Source organism: Capsicum annuum, chromosome 12 (genome assembly GCF_002878395.1).
Source record: "Capsicum annuum cultivar UCD-10X-F1 chromosome 12, UCD10Xv1.1, whole genome shotgun sequence".
In the NCBI taxonomy this organism is placed as follows: domain Eukaryota; kingdom Viridiplantae; phylum Streptophyta; class Magnoliopsida; order Solanales; family Solanaceae; genus Capsicum; species Capsicum annuum.
In genome coordinates this window covers 226448585-226471827 of record NC_061122.1, presented here as the reverse complement: position 1 = coordinate 226471827, position 23243 = coordinate 226448585, and the positions used below count along the sequence as shown (strand labels likewise).

Genomic DNA, 23243 nt, shown 5'->3' with positions numbered 1-23243 from the left:
AACGGGGCATTTTTGGGATAAATCGGTGTGGTATAGCCCACGGTTCTAAAGGTGGGCCTAATGTTCGGGCGTGGTGTGGTTCAAAAATCCATCGAGGATTGCAGGATAGACTGGAGAGTTTCCTAGTGTGTCCCCTTGGTGTGGTCAGGGCAATTTAGGTGGTCAAATAGGTAAAACAATGTGAAGGAGGTATTTTCGGGCCAAATCGGTGTACTATAGCCCATGGTTTTGGGGGTTGGATTGGGGTCCGGGTATGTTGTAGGCCAAAAATTGATAAAGATGTGCTAGGAAGGCTGGGGAGCGGCCTAGTGTGGCCTATTAGTATAGGAGGGGCCATTTGGGTGGTCAAACAGGCAAAACGGCGCGAATGGGCTATTTTCGGGCTATTTTGGCTCACAATACGCCAAATCCCTAGGCCACCCGTACCCTATTTTTGGGAGTTTTATCGGCCGAAAATCAATTGGGATGTGCTAGGGAGGCTGGTGAGTGGCCAATTGGTGTGGGCGGGGCCATTTGGGTGGCTAAATAGGTGAAACGATGCAAATGAAATTTTTTCAAGCTATATTTGTGTGCTATATCCCACAGTTTTGGGGGTGAGCCTGGGGTCTGGGCATGCTATAGGCCAAAAGTCAATCGGGGCATGCCAGAGAGGCTTGGGAGCAGCATAGTTCTGCCCGTTGGTATTGGAGGGGCCATTTAGGTGGTTAAACATGTGAAACGATGCAAATAAGGCATTTTTTGGCCAAATCGGTGTGGTATAGCCCATGATTCTGGGGGTGGGCTCGAGTTTCGGGTGTTCTGTGGTCTAAAAATTAATCGGGGCGTCTTAGGGATGCTGGGGAATGGCCTAGTGTGGCCCATTGGTATGGATGGGGCCATTTGGGTGGTCAAATAGGAGAAATAGTACAAATGGGGTATTATCAATCCAAATCGATGTCTATTTCATGTCATGGATATCCTTACATACTTTGGTTATTTTATAGACTATGGTTTTGGCTATGGTCGGGGTCCTATTCCGAATGGATATTATTTTTCTTCGGATAGAGGCTTTGTGGGACTACTATGAGTTGGTATGGGCGGTGTCGGTATTGGTGTCAGCCTTGGCATTGGTATTGGTATTGGTATTGGTATTGCGGCTGATATCGGTTGACTAGATTTGATTTATGATTGTTCTATTTTTATTTAAATTATATATATACTTATTTGGTTAATGCCTTAGTTTGGTTGGTTTAGCATTAGTTGGTTGACTTTGTTGGGATGGTCATGGTCTTGGATCGATCCCAAAGTCTTTGAGTTATAAATAACTTTATCTTGTAATATGCTCAAAATTCCTCTGACTTAGGGCATATGTTTGGAGGTTGGATTAGGTAATGGAGGCGGTCTCTCATCCTGGGTGAACTTAGATACCATTATGATATGGCCCTGGTTCGGGCTATGTCAAGTTGGTATCAGAGCTTTAGGCTTGTGGACAATTGGGAGTCCACAAAGTCGTGTCGAGTAAAGTCTATTTTAAGGGTGTGTAGTGCACCACACTCATAAGAGAGAGGCTACAAGGCATTTAGTAATGTTTTTCTTCTTTGTGTTCTGTTTTTAAGCCTGGAGTCTAAGTCATGGAATCTTCTTTAATTCCTGTTTATTTGCTTTTTAGATCAAGCCTCGATGATCTGATATGCACCAAAACTCCTCTATCCCAACTGGGGATAGTGTTGATAGGACACGATCTACCCATGGGATCCAGACTCTGTCTATCAGTCCCATCCCTGATTGTTTTAATGTTCTACTAGTTCCTTCTAGCCCTCCTCAGGCCCCTGAGGCAGACGTGACAAATGCGAAGTTTCTTCAGTCGATTCATGTGATTGCTCATTTGGAAGCTTCTCAAGCTGAGCATGGTGCATCTGGTATTCCATCCTCTGAGGCCACAAGGGTTGGCTAAATCATGAGGTTGATTCCTCCAACTTTTACTGGTGTTAAGGTGGAGTAGGATCCTCAGGGTTTTTTGGATGAGATGGAAAAAAATTTTAGGGTTATGCAGTACACGAATGGGGAAGGGGTGAATTTTGCTGCCTACCAATTAAAGAATATAGTGTACCAATAGTACGAGGAATGGGATAGGGTAAGGGGTGATGTGGATGAGTATTCTTTGTGGGAGGCCTTTTCTAATGCATTTATGGACCGCTTCTTTACTCAGGAGTTGAGGGAAGCAAAAGCGAAGGAGATGTTTAATCTGAAATAGGGGAATATATCGGCCAAGGATTATACCTTGAAATTTCACAAATTGTCTAGGTATGCTTCAGAGATAGTGTCTGATATAAGGTCCACGATGAGAAAGTTTTCTTTAGGACTATCTCGTGTCCTTAAAATAAAGACGGTATTATTGATCAAGGACATGGATATTTCTAGGTTGGTTGTTCATAGGCAATAGGTGAAGGAGGAAAAGAAAAAGTAGTCTGAAATAGAGGAGAGGCAGGGTAAAAATTGTAGGTTCTCTAAGCAAGGTGGTGGCTAATAGCAAAGTGGTAGAGATGGTGGCAAGTGGTCAAAGAAAAAGTGAAGTTTTGGTTCTTTCTCTATAGCTAGTGCTCCATACCCGAAGCCATCGGGTGACAGACATCAGCAGGATGGCAACAACTTTAGGGCACAGGGTGCCCAATCTCTGGCTAGTGGGTCTTAGTCGGCTTCATTATGTCCTCCTTATAGGTTTTATAGTCGTCTTTATTGGGGTTTTTGTGATAAGGGGAAGGACAGGTGCTTCAAATATGGTCAACCAAGTAAAATGCTTAGAAACTTTCTGGTTGGTGAGGTTACATCTGGGGTAAACAAGGTTTCGATTGCCTCTTCATCTACTTTTCCATCTATTTCTGCTTCTGGTACGGACACTAGCCAAAATTAGTTATATGCTCTTGCATCCTGATAGGAGTCTGAGGCATCGACTGATGTTGTGACTGGTATGTTACAACTCTTTTCTCGTGATGTATATTATTTACTTGATCCGGGGTTCACTCTCTCTTATGTGACCCTATTTATGGCTGTGTATTTTGGTTTTGATCCCAAGGTTAATTCAGATCTTGTTTTTGTTTCCAGCCCAAAAGGTGACTCTGTGATTGCTAAAAGAGCCTATAGGGGGGTATGGTATCCATTGGTAGTAAGGAGACTTTGGTGGATTTGTTTGAACTATATATGGTGGATTTTGATATTATTCTGGGAATGAATTGGTTACACTTGTGCTATGCGTCTCTAGATTGTCGGACCCGTAAGGTTGTATTTAAGTTCCCTGGTAAATCGGTTATTGAGTGGGAGGGTGGTTTCCTAGATCCTAAAGGGAATTTTATATCATATCTTAGGGCTTAGAGATTAATCTCCAAAGGGTGTCTCTATCATCTAGTCCGGATTAAAGATTCTAACTCAGAGAGTCCTTCTTTGCATTCGGTTTTAGTGGTGATTGAGTTTCCTGAGGTCTTTCCAGATGACTTTTCTGGTGTTCCTCCGAATAGGGGAATTGATTTTTGGATTGATCTTACTCTGGACACTCATCCAATTTCTATTCCCCATTATAGAATGGCTCCGACAAAGTTGAAGGAACTTAAGGAGCAACTTAAGGATATTTTGGATAAGGGTTTCATTCATCCTAGTGTGTCCCCATGGGGCGCACCGGTGTTATTCGTCCATAAGAAGGATAGTTTTCTTAGGATGTGTATTAACTATCGACAGTTGAGTAAGGTGACGGTTAAGAACAAGTATCCTCTTCCAAGGATAGATGACTTTTTTGATCAGTTGCAAGGTGCCAAATTCATTTCTAAGATTGATCTTCGGTCTGGGTATCATCATCTTAAGATTAGAGAGGTAGATATCCTGAAGACAGTTTTTCATACCCGGTATGGGGATTTTGAGTTTCTAGTTATGTCTTTTAGGTTGACTAATGCCCCTACGGCATTCATCATTTGATGAATAAGGTTTTCTGTCAGTTTCTGGATCTTTTTATCATTGTGTTCATTGATGATATCCTGGTGTACTCTAAGAGTGAGGTGGATCATGCCAATCACCTCCGTGTTGTGTTGTAGACCTTAAAGGAGCAGCAGTTGTATGCCAAATTCTCTAAATGTGAATTTTGGTTGAATGCTGACAATTTTTTAGGTCATATCATTTCTAGTGAGGAGATCATGGTAGATCTGCAAAAGGTTACAGTGGTTAAGAAGTGGCCTAGACCCACGACTCCAACCGATATTTGGAGCTTCTTGGGTTTGGCTGGGTACTATAGGAGATTTGTAGAAAGCTTTTCGACTATAGCTAACCCGTTGACTAAATTGACTTAGAAAAAGGTAAGGTTCTCTTGGTAGGATTCTTGTGAGGGTAGTTTTGAGAAGCTGAAGGATAAGCTAACTTTGACTTCAATTTTGACATTTCCAAAAGGCACTGAGGGGTTTGTGGTCTACTGTGATGCATCACGGGTGGGAATTAGTTGTGTTTTGATACAACATGGTAAGGTAATTTCCTATGTTTCTAGGCAGTTGAAGGTGCATGAGAGGAATTATCCTACTCATGATTTGGAGAATTTAGCAGTGGTATTTGCTTTGAAAATCTGGCGGCACTATTTCTTTGAAAATCTGGCGGCACTATTTGTATGGAGCGCACGTAGACATCTTTTTTTATCATAAGAGTCTGCAGTATGTGTTCACTCAAAAAGAGCTTAATCTCAGGGAGAGAAAGTGGCTTGAGCTTCTCAAGGACTATGATATGAGTCTTCACTACCACCTAGGTAAAGCTAACATGATTGTTGATGCTCTTAGTAGGTTGTCCATAGGGAGTTTAGCTCATGTGGATAAGGGGAATCAGGAGTTGGTGAAGGATATTCACCGCTAGGCTAATATTGGAGTTTGCCTTTTGGACTCCAAAAATGGTGGCGTGATGGTATAGTAAATGGTGCGGTCGTCTTTTGGTGCAGAGATCAAGGAGAAGCAAATTCTAGATCTTGTCTTGATAAAAATCAATGGTGATGTAGGTGGGCAAAATATGATGGTATTTTAAATTAGTGGTGATGGTACATTGCGGTACCAAGGGAGGTTATGTGTTCCTAACGTCGATGGTCTGTGAGAAAAGATATTGGTTGAGGCACATGTATAGTGCTATAATGTTCATCCTGGTTCGACGAAAATGTATCATGATCTCAAGGGGATATATTGGTGGAATGGCATAAAGAAGGATGTAGCTGACTTTGTGGCCAAGTGTATGGTGTGTCAACAAGTGTATTTAAAAATTGAATTGCCTAAATGGAAATGAAAAGTAATCAACATGGATTTCGCTACCGGTCTTCCTCGATCTCGAAGCCAATTTGATTCGGTTTGGGTCATCATGGATAGAATGACAAAGTCGGCTCACTTTCTACCAGTGAGGACTAACTTTTTGGCTGAGTAGTATCCTCATGAGATTGTGAAGCTGCATGGGGTACCTATTTTGATTATCTCTGATCGGGGTACGTAATTTTCATTTAACTTTTGGTGATCATTTCAGAAAGGGTTGGAAACTAAGGTTAGTTTGAGTATTTATTTTCACCCATAAATGGATGGGCAAGCAGAAAATATTATTCAGATGTTAGAGTATATGCTTCATTTATGTGTGATTAATTATGGCGGTAATCGGGTTGAGCATCTACTTCTTGTAGATTTTGCTTACAACAATAGTTACCATTTTAGCATTAGGATGGACCCTTTTAAGGAATTATATGGTAAGAGGTTTAGATCTCATATTGGGTGGTTTGATCTTGGTGAGGCAGGTATGTTTATCCTAGATTAGGTTTACCAGGCCATGGAGAAGGAGAAGGTGATTCGAGTTAAGCTTAAAGCTGCCCAAAGTCACCAAAAGTCCTATGTGGATGTAAGGCGTAGGGACTTGGAGCTTGAGGTTGGGGATAGGGTGTTCCTAAAGATGTCTCCTATGAAAGGAGTAATGCAATTCGAGAAAAAAAGGGAAGATTAGTCCTCGGTATGTTGATCGTTATATGGTTTTGAGGAGGGTTGGTAGTGTTGCATATGAATTGGAGTTGCCTTCTAGTTTGAGCTCCATTCATCCGGTACTTCATGTCTCTATGTTGAGAAAGTGTATAGGTGATCCTTCATTGGTTGTTCCTTTAGAATGAATGGGTATTTCAGATTCTCTGTCCTATGATGAGATCCGATTGAGATCTTGGATCTACAGGCTCGTCGGTTGCGGACCAAGGATGTAGCTTAGGTTAAGGTCCTATGGTGGAATGACAAAGTGGTAGAAGCTACTTGGGAAGCGGAAGAGGACAAGAAGTCCTAGTATCCGCTCTTGTTTTCTGCTCCCAAAATTCATGTGGAAGGTATGTGTTCTTCATCATACTTTTGTTTTCTAACTTAGTTAAAGGTTAGAGTCGAGGTACTAGGGTATGAATCGTGCTTGTACTGCCTTGTCCGTTATTTGGAGATGAATGATCCAAGTGGGGGAGAATTGAAACACCCTGGGTTTTGATCCTTAGAAATTTCCTGGGTTTTTAGTTTCTGGACATCATACGACTAAGGCGTACTAGTCGTAAGATGAGATACGATTGGTTGGTCTTGGTCGTATATTAACTGGTGTTGGTTGGATGGTTTCTGCTAGAGGTACGGTTGGATCATACTAGTCATATGTTAAGCTAGTAGTGGTATGATGTCAATCATATGTTACCCTATGATTAGCCTAGAGGATTCTATTCTACCTAAGGTACAGATTTAGGGTACTGGTCGTATGGTTGGGTAAGGTTTGACTTGGGTAGTCGTATGTTGGACAGTGTTGGGGTCTAAGGGGAGGCCCAGGGTATGAGATAAGGGTACCACTTATACCCTAGGGTACGGTTTGGGGGGGTCGTACCCTCCTGTGGGAATTTTATATAGTTTAAGTCGAGGGTAATCTGGACATTTTCCCTTTTAAACTCTTAAGGTCCCATGACTTAAAACACTCTTGGGACATCATTTACCCTATTATTCTAATTGTAAACACTTAAACTCTCTCTCAAATTCTCTCAAATGCTCTTGGGTTAAGAAAGGCCAGGGTTTCATCAATAGGATAAATTTGGGACTTATAAGGGTGGTTTTTCTCTGTCATCTTTGTAATATAAGGCATGTTACTCCTCTCTCATTGTTAGTTCCAACTAACGGCATGTTTATAAATTGTTTTCATGGTATAATTACATTATGGTTTTGGGTTTTCAATTATATGTTGGGGGTTTTGGTTATAATTTTTCCATGTATTTTACTTATGGTTTTCATATTATAATGGTCATTTGAACATTTGGTTGCATAGGATTGGTTGATAACGCTCAACTTACACCTCAATTTAGTGCAAGACGATCGTCATCAATATATTTACCCAACTTTGGAGTCGGGGTCGAATCCACAAGGAACAATATGAGTGGCAATTAAATCAATTTGAAACTATAGCTATAAGTTTAATTCAAACGAATAATGCAAAAAGATAAAGTGGGGGTTTTTAATGATTAGCAAATAATTGTCAGTCGCTTTAATCAGTGTTTGTAATCAAGGTTTTATGAAGTAACCAGAATTATGTTCACTAGCGCTTACGGTACATGACAGAGGCTAGAGGTGACTCAAGACTCTCAAGGTGGTTAGGATAACAAGCTATCTTTATCGATGATATGCTCAAATGTCTCTCGACCTATTTAAGCGTCTAATTTTCTAATCCTTTCGGACTTAGGAAATCGTTATTCACTGCCCAGATTTTACCTCAAGTTAATCAACCTTGTTACAGCGCTGATTATTAAACGAAGTATTTTTGAGTCCCTGTTGATAATTCACTTCCTACTGTACATGATTTCTTTCTCAAGCAAATCAAAGAAAGTGTGTCTACTGTTTTCAACCAACAGACGTTAATTAAAATCTCAGAATTATCAAGAAATCCTAACACTTATTAAATCTTGAGTGTTTAGTACATCGTCATGACCTAACCCTAGATCCCATAATTCAGGTTAATGGAGTTTAGCTACTCATGATGCAAGGAACAAGTACATGAATTGAATTCATAAGTGAGAAGATTAACTTACAACGATGATGAAAATCAAGAAGTATAACTTGAATTGAACCATGGTACAAAACTCCCAAAATATTTTTACTAGCGAGAGAGAAATATCGTATGTTTTTCAAATAAAGATGAGTCCAAAATAATTAACTCCCTACCTTGAAAACCCTAAAACAAGGCTTTAAATAGTTTAACCTAATTAAGAAAATAAAATCGAAGTTACAGCTTTTCCTTGGAATAGTTGACGACGTCCGTGACAGCTTATCATGAGTATGACGGCTTATCACGGATGTCGTCAGCTCCTTTCCACTTTTGGCTTTCGCTGCCTAAGGCTGACGACGACGATGACGCCTTATCACCAGCCTAACGACGTGTCATAGATATCGTCACAAAATTGTTTTCAACTTTCATCTTCTGTTTAAGGCTGACGATGCTCATGATGCCTTATCACCAGCCTGACGACGTGTCATGGATGTCGTCACAAAACTGTCTTCAACCTACATCTTCTGTTTAAGGCTGACGAAGGCCTTGATATCTTATCACCAGGCTGACGACTTATCGTGAATGTCGTCAGCCACACTTATCCTTTATTTTTCTTCACTTTTCAGCCTTTTTGCTTCCATTATTTTTAGTTCTCCTACATCTCAACATTTACTGCAAAAATCAAAGTAAACTAATCAAAAACAATTAAAGTTGCTCAAGACCTTACAATTATTTAGAGTTAAAAGCCTCAAATGTGTTAGCATAGGCTCACACATCAACACCCTTAACTTAAACAATTGTTTGTGCTCAAGCAACCATAACATAACTAAGAGAATACAATGTACAATTTGGCAGCTAACTACTCATACTAGTTCAGAATACATTCAACATCTCCAAGGTCAGTCAATTTTAAAGCTCATTGTTGATGTTTTGGAAAACAACCTTGCAACTCACAAGAATCAAGATACGGCAAAAATTCAGCAATAACAATCATGCCATACCAATATCACACTTATCTGAACAAGGCAGTGACTAGAAACATACACAGTGTGCCCTCATAACAAAGAAATCCCTTTTTCACTCATATCAGAATTCAAATACATAAACAGAGGGATAAAACAAGACTCACTCTCATAATGAAGTTCCAATCAATGTATGCCGAATACCATAGGCTTGACCTTGTTTTCATTACCAAGACTTTCAGACAAGTCAGCTAGGATCACTATAGGTCTTCTCTTAGGCTTGTAATGTAGGCTAAGGGTTGGTATGATACTGGATGATATTTAAAGTGACTAAGCCTCCTTGACACTACACTAGATTTTTGAGGTTTCACTCATTAGCCTTTTTCTATTCTTCTCTTTTCTTGATCACACTTATTCAGGATTAGTGTGGTTCTTTTCTACAATCACTTCCTTTTTTTTCACAACTTTTCTTTTTCTTGCTCTTTTCCACCGCACCCAGCTTTTTATTCTTTTCTTTTACTCTACCTTTCTTCATACTCATTTTACATCACGCACCCTTATGATAGACACCCTCAACTTAGGCCATTTGCCTAAGTCAAGGTACACAGTGTCCAAGGAGGACCAGGGCCAAAACAGGTTCATTATGCTATAAATTGGAAAAATGACAGGTGTCATAAAAAGAAATAGGCTAATCAGGCTCAAAGCAGGGATCAAGGGATATTCTATATACAGGAAAGGTTATTTAGGCTAAAAGTGAGCTAATATCAAAATGGCCTATAATCCTTTCCTAACCCCTATCCTCCAACCAAGGTAGGACTAACCAGGCAAGTTATGGATTTCAACATACAACGGGAACTAGGTAGTATCTCACACATACATGGCACAAAGGTACATCACAAGCTACTACCCATTCGGTTCATTCACTTGTTAGCAGTGATTATCATGTCCCTAGTACTAATGTCATAACAAGATGCATAGTGGTCACACATAAATGCATATCACACAGTTATAAAATAGACCATTGGAGAGGTGTTCAAAAATCAACAAAAATATGTTAACTGCCTAAGGTATTTGTATTTCTCCTAGTCAACTACAACACATCACAAAACAAAACACAATACGTCTAAACATGCCGGCTCTACTAGGAACGGCAACAAAAACCCTAAGAGGACATCAACACCCACAATTAGCCTCACCCTCAACTTAAAATTATGCAATGTCTCCAATGCATCAAATCAAAACAAGAGTGTTAGAAACATACCTGCGGCACCATGGGTGCGAAGATCTGATGTCAATCACATAATACGAATATAAAAAAACAAAATACCTTGGGTTTCCTCCCAAGCAGTGCCTAATTTAATGTCGCGGCACGACATCATTTAGTCATCCTTTATCCTTCTACTTAGATGATTTGAATTGTCAGCCCATCTTTCGATCTTTACATCTTTTAGGTGCGTTGAGCAAATGTGAGGGCATGATAAGAAATGTTCTATCACGCCACTTCGAAGACTTGAACTGCTTGCCTAATTTTTCATCAAAATTTTATGTGGGCTAATTGGGCAATGGTAAGAATCTTAAAAATTCATTAACTGGACATCGATCTTCAAGTTTTTTAGCCTTCAAGATTGGGGTTGTAGTATACCCTTTTGGAAGGACAAACTCCAAAATGTAAGAATTTTCCTCTTCATTTTCAAAACTCATCATTTGCTTAGGTGATTCGACTTTCATCAAATCCACCAATCATAATGTTGAAAAGTGGTTCGAATGAGGACTAACTCTCAATTTCAGAGTAGTATCCCTATTAGTATCTTTACCCCAAAATAGACTAGAGTCTTCACAAGGATTGTGCTTGATTTCTTCTTTTGACTCTAGTACCATTTCCTCATCTTTGGCATCTTCGTTCATGAATGGTTCGATTGGTTGGAAAATTACTGAGGGTTGCTCATCATCAAGCTCAACATCAATATGGGTTTCTTGCTCTTCATCTCCATATTTTTTCATTATGTTAAATGATTCCACAGAGAAGATATCATCTAAACATAATGTAGGAAAGTGTTTTGTATGCTTGACCTCTATATCCATATCCTCTATTATTATTCTTTCCTCATTATTTTTCCTTATGTCTTGATGTATATCATGTATGATATCATTCATTGTGTCCACACAATCCAACATTAGTTGAAGCATAGCTTCAATGCCATCTTTTCGATGCTTCGTTCTTCCTGTTCTTGAGCATAAGACCTATCAAAATCATAAGAAGAACTAGAATTTGGGTTAGCATATCGGGGGGAGGGGGCATTTGGGCAATCACTCCAATGTCCATCTTGACCACCACATAACGAACAATCATACTCCCGGTAGGATGGAGATGGTGCACACATCTCTCTCCGGGGAGCATATCTACAATCTTGCCAAAAGTGAGGTCCATCACAATATGGACATGGATCATCAAGATAAGATTTCCAACCACCAAGCTCATGTTCATTCCACGATGCCATAGTAATAAGTAAACTAAAATAAAAATCTACCTAACACAAGAAATAAAAGAGAACTAAAAACAAATATTTACAAGTTTGAATTCAACCAAGTAGGCTAAAATTCCAAACCAACTCAATACGCCAAATTATTCCCCGACAACGGCGCCATTTTTGATAACGCTCAACTTACACCTCAATTTAGTGCAAGGTGGTCGTCGTCAATATATTTAACCAATTTTAGAGTCGGGGTCGAATCCACAAGAAACAATGTGAGTCGAGATTAAATCAATTTGAAACTATAGCTACAAGTTTAATTCAAACGAATAATGCAAAAAGATAAAGTGGGGGTTTTTAATGATTAGCAAATAATTGTCGGTCGCTTTAATCAATGTTTGTAATCAAGATTTTATAAAGTAACCAGAATTATGTTCACTAGGGCTTACGGTACATGACAGATGCTAGAGGAGACTCAAGATTCTCACGGTGGTTAAGATAACAAGCTATCTTTATCGATGATATGCTCAAATGTCTCTCGACCTATTTAAGCATCTAATTACCTAATCCTCTCGGACTTAGGAAATCGTTATTCACTGCCCAGATTTTACCTTAGGTTAATCAACCTTGTTACAGCGCTGATTATTAAACGAAGTATTTTTGAGTCCCTGTTAATAATTTACTTCCTACTGTATATGATTTCTTTCTCAAGAAAATCAAAGAAGATGTGTCTATTATTTACAACCAACAGACGTTAATTAAAATCTTAGAATTATCAAGAAATCCTAACACCTATTAAATCTTGAGTGTCTCTCTCAAACTAATTAAATCCCCTTCCACATTCTTCTTAGAAAAAAAAATTGGAATAAATTCAAATTATCTTTACTTGTTTAGTTGGAGCATCTTCAATTTCAAACAATGGAAACAAACACATTTCCCAAAATATTGAATTAACGCTATGGGACTTACAATTCCTCCTTATATGTAAAAAGGCCTCCTTTTGAAGAAACTACCTCAACAACAACAAACCACTCTAGTTAAATCACTCAAATATGTTTCTTTAGTAGACCATTTGAGAGCCTCGCTTTCGCGCACCTTAAGACTTTTTTCCTCCTCTAGCCGGCTATTTTTTCACTACCAAAAACCCTAACAATGACACACTTACTTCTTTTGCCATCATTTGCAGTAACTCTGAAACTGAGTTCATTCACGTTATCGCTCCAGCGTTAACAGTAACGGAGATTCTTGGATCGTATTACGTGCCACCTTTATTCGTTCCCTTTTTTTTCGCTCAAACAAGTACGTAACATGTAACATGGAATGTGTTACAAAGCCTCTCCTTTGACTAGAAGTAACAGAGCTAATCGATGGTTATTTTATGGCTGCTCTATGAGTCATAGCATCGAGAATAGGACTTGTATCTCGTGGATTCGAGTTTATTACTCAATTTCCTGTTTCAAAATTGGATGATGAAAACTTATGTGAGTGTATGGAGTTGCCAATATTGAAAGAAAGGATTTTTCATTTCAGTAAAGAAACTCTGTGTAAATTGAAAGCAAAAGCTAACTATGAAATGGGTACCAAGTCAATTTCTTCTCTAAGCTTTCTTGGCTCATCTATTGAGGTATCTTTCACATATATATACGTTATTTCTCACAATTCAAAATTTAACATGCATATTGTTTCAATCTTTATACACGTGGCTTTTCTATTTTAAGTTCATCAAAATTTAATGCGTCTATTGTTCATCTTTTTGTATATAATATATATGTTTGTTCATTAATTGAAAAGATGTATCCAATCTTTATAGGACACATCAATCTTTTTATGAAAAGATAGATACATTGTTTATTTTCACTCTCTATAAGTAGCTATCGCACTTGTCCATAAAATCATATCTTCATATTGAGTCTCTTTTGTTTAGATTTGTTATAATTCCTACAAGATATTATATCTAAATTTAAACATCAACGGGGAGTTTGGAAGTCCAGCCAGACAAATGTTTGGTAAATTCATAAAGTAAAGCAATTTAATTTTCAGATCTCAAAGCATGTGTTCTGATCATGTCATGTTACCTTTGTCACCCCAATCAAGAAATGGTTCAATATAATCTTTTACAATGTCAATAAAATAATTCTTCAAAAAATTTATGTATTTTATTTTTATATCTTTTGTGCATAATTTTTATGTAACAAACTAGTACTTTTTTTTCTATATATACGTATTTGACACATTTTCATGTTGTATATATTAATGTTGTACTCCCACAGTCCATCTTTAATTACTTATTCATGTTATCAAAAATGGACGTTCAACATACTTGTTTATTTTGAAAAACTAATGGATAATTTGTTCATTTTTGTCCATTTTATATCCTTGCTATTAAATGCTATTCATTATATTATTTCTATTAGTCCCTTCATTTCAAATAATTGGTCCTTTTTTACTTGACACTTTCCTTAAGAAAATATTTATTAGGATTTATTTTACCACATTAACTTTATTAATTATGCTTTGAAAATATAAATTTGAGTAAATATATTTTGTTTAGTCATTTAATGTTGAGGGTAGTATTGGAAGAACATAACAAAATACTCTTAATTTCATCAAAAGGGATAACTAAATTAAAACAAATATTTTTAGAAAAAGGATCAACTAAAATGAAACGGAAGGAATATTTGTTAAGGTATGTGTCAACTCAAAAATAAACAAATAAAAATGTAATGAGGAAGTAACTAATTTCATAATGCTGCTTAGTCTCTAGTTATATTGTAAGTGATGTAATCTTTAATATTTTGTTTTTACACTTGGTCCTATCATACATGCTTTTCACAACCTTGACTTTTCCCCATAAAAATCATAGAGGCTTTTCAACTCTCTCAAACTAAATCCCCTTCTACTTTCTCAAGAAAAAGATGAAAGAAATTCAAATCATCTCTACTTGTTCAGTTGGAGCATCTTCAAATTCAAACAATGGAAACAAATTCATTTCCCAAAATATTGAAATGACACCATGGGATTTACAATTCCTCCTTGTTGACACAATCCAAAAAGGCCTCCTCTTCAATAAACCAACTCCACAACAACAAAACACTCTAGTCAAATCACTTAACTCTATTTCTTTAGTTGACCACTTGAAAGGCACCGGCCGTTTTTTCACAACCAAAAACCCTAACGATGAGACACTTACTTCTTTCTCCATCATTTGCAATAACTCTGGAGATGAGTTCACTCACGCTATCGCTCCATATTTAACAGTAAAGGAGATTCTTGAATCTCGTTATGTGCCACCTATTGTTCATTCCCTTTTTCCACTCAACAAAGTACTCTACTTGGAGTACAAGTAACAGAACTCGTCTATGAGTCATAGCGTGGGGGACGGGACTTGTTTCTGGCATTTCTTTAATTCTTGGTCCCAAATATCCCGTGGATTTGAGTTTAGAAAGATGGTTGATGATGAAAAATTATTTGTGTGTATGGAGTTGCCAAATATTGAAGGAAAGGATTTTTCATCTCAGTAAAGAAAATGTGTGTAAATTGAAAGCAAAAGCTAACTCTATAATGGGTACTAAGTCCATTTCTTCTCTACAAGCTTTCTTGGCTCATCTATGGAGGTATTTTTCTTAACCTTATTTCGCGCGATTCAAAATTTAACGTGTCTATTGTTTCAATCTTTATACAACGTGTCTATTTTATTTTGGGCGATTCGAAATTTAATGTGCCTATTATTTTTATTGGAGTGCATATTAGAAAATTACTAAGTGGTACTTGCTCCGTTTCATAATAAATGAACGTTGAATTTTGACATACAAATTAAGAAAAAAATATTAAAGATATAAATTTAACACAATTTTTTATTTTTATCAAAAAAAAAAATTAATCTTATAATACTTTTTTAAAAATTAATTAGTTGTCAAATCATAAGGGTAAATTTTAAAAAAATTCAATGATTCACTTATTTTAAAACACCAATAAATATTTCAATAATTCACTCATTCCAAAACGAAAGCTTGTATCTTGAAAGTAGGGACGGAGCTAAATAAGGCCAAGGGGGTTGAACCACATGCCCTTCATCGATTTGCACAAATAAAAATATTTTTATTTTTTTGTTATAGATAATCTGATGAATTTTCTTGAAATACGACAAAATTTGTAGATATTGAAGTTTGTCTTGTGCCTGAGACTATGGTAGCAATGGAGAACGATGAAGAATTCATGGAGTTTGTTACTTTCTAGAGAAGAATACGACGGAAAAGTCACTCAATTTTATCAAGTCAAAACGTCTCAGAAAGTTATCCCAAAAAAAAAATATGACGGAAAAGTCACTCAATTTTATCAAGTCAAACGCTCATAATGAGACTTTTTCGGTGATGTTAAGGCAAAGTTGATTGATATTATAGCTTCAAAAAATTGTTTAGTGACTTGGTATTTACGTGCCAAGATATATGAAAGCTTATGAGGATATTTGAAGAAGTTTCAATTACATATATTCCTAGATCTTAGAATATGGTAGCGCACAAGATGGCAAAGTTTTCTCTTATATTGTTATACAAATTAGTGTCGACTTTTTGTTTTTCTAGTTGGATTGTCAAAGATGCTTCTGCATCTTTTAACTCTTTAACTTCGATTTTGCATTAATAAAAATAAAGGTAGTGGTTGACAAAAAAAAAAAAATTATTGTGGTATTTAGAGAAAGGTGAATGACTTTTTTCGTTATGAGAAATAGTTATAGTGATTTTGGTGTAATAAAATTTTAGTGAGCGTGAAATAGTGATGTTAGTAGGAGCTTTTTAATAGCAATTGTGACCACGCACCTCTACAGAAATACCACTTTTAATTTAAATTAGTACGGTCTGCAAGACGCTCAATCGATTAAACCAAGACTGTTTTTTTGATGACATACTTATGTATTTGGATAGTATAATGTTTGGTTGGTATACAAAATCTTTGTAAACAATATTATTATGGATAAATTTTATAATATCACACCTTAACTTATTATAATTATTTAAAATTTTAACTCTTTAAAATAAGTACATAAATTTCTAATTTTACTTTTTCTCTCTAAATTACACCGATATGTTACCGAAGGAGAAAGACACTGTTTATTACTACTTTTTTCTCGATTGCAGATCTGCTATCTACATAAATCTCACGGAACATGTTCCCCGTCCCACTTCATCTTCAATTTCTCCATTAAAGGAAAAATTTTACCCACGAAATTGTATTCCTCCTCCCACTTTATCTTCAACTTCTCGAAATTGTGTTTTTCAAAGTCATCTGATTGAATTTCTATCGATGTTTAGGATTAAATTTGAATTTGCATTCAAAAGTCTAATATTAAATATAAAAGGCTTCTTAACAAAAATAACTTCCTACTCAACAAAGTTTTACAAGAAACATTATTCTTTCCAAATTTATTGGCCAAATTGACCAAGAAAATCAAAATAAAATTCAGAGAATTAACATCAAATAATTTAACACATCATTTTTTGGGCTTGGAATGCCTGAGGCAAAAAGATTTCAGTCTTTTTAATCCTTCTTCAAGACAAGATGGCTCAACTGCAAATGTGATTCTAACCCAATTTTTTAGTCCCATAGCAGTTCCTGAAAAAAAAGAAAAAAAAGAGCTCCTGGAATTAGATCAAATGAGATCGCTTGTCTTTTAACAATTTAAATAGAAAAAAATAATCATTTCAGATCTCTTGTCTTGTCCGGAGAAGCGCCCCACCACAAGGGTGTATCTGTTTTCAAGGAGAGGTTACATGGCAATAACTTTACCAGTTACTCCAACACTCCCCTTTACAAAATAATTAATTAATGAAAATACTTTATATAATGTAAGTTGTTTATACCACAATTTAGTATAGGTCCATTTTTATCCCCATCTGTTTCATTTTATACGATATTCTTTTTAATTTATTTTATTCCAAAAAAATATGCAATACCAGGAAGTAGAATGACAGATTCCTCTCTGGCAAGCTTAAAGCAAAAGTCCATGTCATCACTTATATCTTGGAGGAGAGTTGTAATGATCTTCACCTTCAAAGAGAAAATAAAAAAAAAAAATAGTAAGGACCTAAAATAAATAAAAGCAAAAAGTAAGGGACAAAAGTGTATAAAATTTATTTTTTAAAGAATCTGATGAGAGTGTGGCAATATCTTGAAGAGTCACAACAATACAAGAAATTAGAAAGTTACCATAACAACCATTGAGCCTTGAGATTTGAAAGGGCAATTTATGCATGGAATTTCTAGTATCTTTTCATAACATAAATCTGAATTTTTCTTGAGCATTTTGAGTGTATTCCTGAAGAAATCCTCTTTGGTGTTTTTAATAATTTTGGGGACTGCTGCCTGCAACATTAAAAAAAATGTTTATAGAAAAAATAAATAAAACAACTTAAGTTATATATACTATCAATAGACTTTATAATTCAATTTTAAAGGGATAGGTAATCTGTTACAACAAATCAAATTTTGATAGATAGAAATAACGTCATTCATCTTTTTTCAGCCTTATTTTTGATCAAAAATAATCATTATTTTAGATTTCAAAATTTAATAAGTGAAAGTCCGAGACATTTTTATGGAGTTTCATTTGTAAATTTTGGAACTCTTGAGCAAAGCCTCTTTTTCAATGAGTTTTCATAATATATACACCATCGGAATAAACAATTTTTACATTATTAGATCACCCATAGTTGTTGCAGCAGGTAACAAATATCTTACTTTTAAAACTTCAAATTTCTTATTTTAAGAACACTTAATTATACTTGTTGCAACAGGTAACAAATATCTTACTTTTAAAACTTCAAATTTCTTATTTTAAGAACATTTAATTATACGTATCATTTAAAAGAAGAGAGAGCGTAAAATATTATTTACAATGATGATCTGTAAAATTTAAAATATTTTTTTTTTGTCAATACATGCGTTCAAACATGACTATATATGAATTTTCTCTGGATAGATTAAAAAAAATAATTTGATGAGCAAAAGATATATCATGTGGTTTGAGGAAGGATTGCATCGCATTTAATAGTATAAATATGATTTACAATTTACACTATATTAATATTTATATCATTGGTGGATATAAATTAAATTCTTTAGCCTATTATGGTATAGGTTATCCATTTTTACTGGCTAATCAAAGAATTTACATATAGTACTTATTTTACAGGGTAGATTTGATTATGTAAATATTTTATTACATTGTAACACCATTAACTAGTTAAAATAAATGTTGTTTAGCTATGAAAAGATGCCATAATTTTTATATATATATAGACGACGAATTACCTGTATGAAAGTTGTTGCACTTGCACATATGTCGAGATACTTATTGATACGCTCAATAACCTGTGAAATGAATTAAAAATTTGTGATAATTAGTAGTATAACATATAAAGCAGTACAACACTTAAATTAAATTAATATGTGCAATTTATTGCTAATCTGTCACTAAATATAGCTAGCAAGATCTTTTAAAATTCATCAGTATTAATTTAGATTGAGCCAAAATTTAAAGCTTATAAGTTCAAAATTCTGACCTTTTCAAGTAACTAGGTTTTAAATTGTTAAATTGATGATTTATTTCATATTAAATAAAATTTTAACTAAAAGAACTTCTTGCGCAACTCATATATTTATGCTTTTAATGACTACCAGAAGTCTTTCTTTATTTTCATAAAAATAAATTTGTTCTCTCAACTCTCTCCCTTTAACTTTTTTTTGGTTGAACGACAGACTATTTTGGCATAATACGTAAACATGTCTTTTAATTTGGTCTTTACTGACATCTACGCCTTTCAATTTTTGGTTTGCACGAGTGAACACTTAAATTATCATAAAATTGAACGAGTAGACATTTTTATACCACACGGCAAATCGCGCGAGCTATGTCATGTAGGACGCGTGCGTCTACTTGGTCCAATTCTATGATAGTTTAACCGTCTACTTGTGCACACTCAAAGATGGAAAGCATAGATGTCAGCTAAGATTAAATTAAATTAAGAACACGTTTATGTATTATGCCGACTATTTTTGTTTCAAAGTAATCTACAAACTTACCTTAGGGGATTTAAAGGTGCAATTAGGATCGTTAATGACAAACCAACCAAGTCTCCAACCAGGAATTAACCATCTTTTTGACAAAGAACCAAGTGTTAATACTGGTGTTATTGAACTAAATAATCCCATTGATATAAATGGGGTTTCTCCAAAAGCAAGATGTCCATAAACTTCATCTGCTATGACCAATGTCTTCACTCGCTTTGCGGTTTCTGCTATCTGAAAAAATTAAATAATTTTTAATTAGATCGTCAGAGCATATAACTTTTTAAAATATATATATATGGTCAGGGAGGAATATAGGAATTCATCGTTGACAACCTACTTTGATGTAAACATTTTTTAATTACGCCTTCGGAATATGGTATTTTTTCAGAATTCGCATACAAAATGCTTTGTGCATCGGGCCTTTTTTTATCTTTTATCTCCAAATTGAGATAAATATGCTAAACGACACTACTTGCTAATTAATTTCTATCAAAAATTGGCTCGTTGGAAAAGTTTCCAACATACTTTCTAAAAGTCCAAATTTCCGATGGCATGTTGAGTTAGGCTCAAGATTCATTTGGATTCATCGGTCTGACTCTGATATCATGTTAAAGAAATAAATCTTGGACGTAAGTCAACCTCGAGAATTAGCTAGCTCATGCGGAGAGAATTGTTCAAAATCATATAACGAGACCAATCACCCCTTTTTCATCCATCCGATGTGAGACTCTTCAACAAAAAGTCCATAAAAAATTCACGTTTGTTAAAGAGTGAAATTACAAAATGCTAACCTTCTCCAAATGGTCATATGAGTAAACATTTCCACAAGGATTCCCAGGATTTATAATGACAATTGCAATGGTATTTTGGTCAGCCAAACCTTCAATTGCCTCCAAATTAACTTCCCAATTTTTCTCAGGTACAAGATCATAGTACCTACAACAATAACATATCCAGTAAAATTTCATAACTGAGGTCTGGTAGGGTTAAGTGTATCCGGTCCATACCACTACCTCGAGGAGGTAGAGAGGTTGTTTCCGAAAAAGTATAGCACATTCAGATACAAAGAAGAGGAAAACGGTGAATATAATATATCATAGTACCTAACTTCAACATTTCTATAATTAGCACAAAGTGCATAAGTTGGGTAGCCAGGCCTTGGTAGCAAAATGTTAGAATTTTGTTTTGCAAGAATAGATATTGATATTTCTATAGCTTGTGTGCAACCAACAGTAATGTACACATCTTCTGGTGATAAATCATCACAAAGATCTCTTGACAAGTAGCTTGCAATTGCCCTGTTCATAGTAAAAAAAAAAAAGACTTAAAAAAAGACTTTAGTATATAAAACACACCGATAAAATATAAAATTATATATAGACATGACGTACATGTTTACACTACTTTCTGTAAGCATCCCGTACCTTTGAATTATGACTAAATTTACTACGACATATTTCAACTTTATGAAGATTTTATTATCGAACTAAATTTTCACATATATTTGTCATCCTTTTTAGTTGACGTGGCATCATTTATCAATTTTTTTAGCTGATGTGGAACCTGTGACGTGGATCTCATTTTATATAATAAAGGTGTCACGTCAGCACTATAAAGGGTGATAAAAATATGCTAAAAGTGAGTTCAAATGGTAATAGGATCCCTGTGAAGTGGAAGTGTGTCATATCAATTTTGACCATAGTTTTGGGCGGTACTGAATGCTTATCTCCTTTATGATACAAATACAATGCAATTTCCTTTAACGAAGGATGTTCAACTGACTATTCGCACAGTTGTAGCTCGATCCGCCTCAATGCAATTTAACAGGCTATAACTAGCATGCCATTACTATATTTTCCATGCTATCAAATATAACATGAAGAGTTACATATACTCTGACTATAATAGCAACCGATCAGGATTTTCACTAAGGAGATTCAGGATATGTAAAAGTAAACACATGAAATAATTGTAGGGGGTCAACACTTAATATACATAAAAGCTAATCTTAATCATATATAAATAATATAGTTTTCTGAGTTCATCGAATGGACCCCTCGGCCCTACCAACCGAATGAACCCCTCGGTTCTACCTACCACCTTGTCTGATAGTATAAAAGATTAATATATTATTAGCACACAAATTATAAACTCTCAAAATATGAATTAAATAGGAAGAAAAAAAATTACTTTCTAGTAATGGGAAGACCACCAGTGGAAGAGTAGCCATTGAATTTATCAAGAAGAAGGGTTTCAACAACAGCTTCCTTAGCTGCATCTGTTGTGTGGAAGCAAGAATGAGCTGTTGGGTCTCCTATTCCCAAAGAGATCACTTCCCTCTTCCTTTCATCATCTGTAACAAATCAGTAACGGAGTAAGAATTTTTTATTTTACTTACAAGTAAATTCAAAATGAAAGAAATAAACATGTGACAACTTAAACCAAAGGTTGAAGTGGAGTTCTATCTTTAACTAAAGATCTTGAGTTCGAACTTTGAGTTAGCGTTTTACCTCACAGCAGGATTTTCCAATGTGAATCTAAATTAATCGGACTTCAACATCGATGCCGGACGTCAGGTGAGAAACCCCCCCCCCCCCCCAAAAGGAAAGAAATGAAAAGCCAAACTGATTAATACTATTTCATTCGTCTTAAAATAGTTGTTTTATTCTACCAAATTAGCCTTATTAGTTATACTTTGAAAAAATAAATATATTTTTAAAAAATAGGATCAACTATTTTGAAACAGAGAGAGTCTGTATCCAGAAAGATTATATGAATTAGTTATGTTACCAATTGAAAAAAATTATTAAAAGAAATCGAATATAGAGAAATTGTTAAGGACTTTCATCTCAAGAAACTAGAAAAATAGACTTTATAAAAAATATATTATTTTTTCTTAGAAGTTTAAGGCGACTATTCGATTTTGACTTTAACCCATTAATATGCTTGAGCCACCTCTGGACATATTTGATACTACAAGATCTAAGAAATATTTGATTACATTAAACATTAAAACAATAAAATTCAAAAATCGCATTTACTTTCTTAATTAAAATATAAGACACATAATTGAAATAAAGGGAGTACATAACAAAAACTTAATTACCTATATATCAAAATAGTGCATTGTATCCTCTTATACTAATTAAGACACAATTTTTCATTCATAATATAAAAAAAAATACTTATTATTTAATAGAATTTATAACATTACCTCCATCTATGTTGTCCATCACCAAGCCAAGAATCCTTTTGACAGTCATCTTTGTAGTTGTAATTTCCAACTCTTTTGTGTAATTTTCACCTAAAGAATTTGTTTGGCTTCCCATATTCTCAAAATGCTAAAAAAGAAATAACAAGGATAGGGAAAATGAGAAAGCCAAAGAAATGAAAGAGTGAAGGAGAGAGAGAGAGAGGGAGTTTTTGTGTAAAATGCAGTCTTAATCATCCATATTTATACTTGTTTCCAAGGCATTTCCTTCAATTTTCTACTCTATAGTCTCAACACGACTCTTGTTATAACCACATCTTGCTATAGCAATCTGATTTTCGTGTTATATTTTACTTTTTTATAACGTCGTTCTACTTATAATAGCAATGACATTTATTATAACGATCTATTCTTTGTAATAATTTAAATAACGGTACCTCTCTGTAACAGCACACTCAAATATTATTGTAAACACATAATTCATGGACAAAATACCCAATTTCCTCCTACCCATCCATATTCACACGT

The 23243-nt window shown here is 35.2% G+C and overlaps 1 protein-coding gene and 1 pseudogene across 1 annotated transcript; one reads left to right on the top strand and one right to left on the bottom strand.

Moving 5' to 3' along the window:
- The first annotated feature begins 14063 nt into the window (after nt 1-14063).
- Nucleotides 14064-15957, top strand: LOC107850034 (annotated as a pseudogene).
- Nucleotides 15958-16798: 841 nt separating this feature from the next.
- Nucleotides 16799-23025, bottom strand: LOC107851104 (probable aminotransferase TAT2). The gene is made up of 9 exons (XM_016696020.2): nt 22719-23025; nt 21695-21857; nt 20608-20802; nt 20296-20440; nt 19517-19735; nt 18746-18805; nt 17642-17797; nt 17389-17482; nt 16799-17047 (listed from the first exon to the last, which is right to left on the bottom strand). The coding sequence occupies exons 1-9, from the start codon at nt 22831-22833 to the stop codon at nt 16926-16928; spliced, it is 1269 nt and encodes a 422-aa protein (XP_016551506.1). The 5' UTR covers nt 22834-23025; the 3' UTR covers nt 16799-16925.
- Nucleotides 23026-23243: the final 218 nt, after the last annotated feature.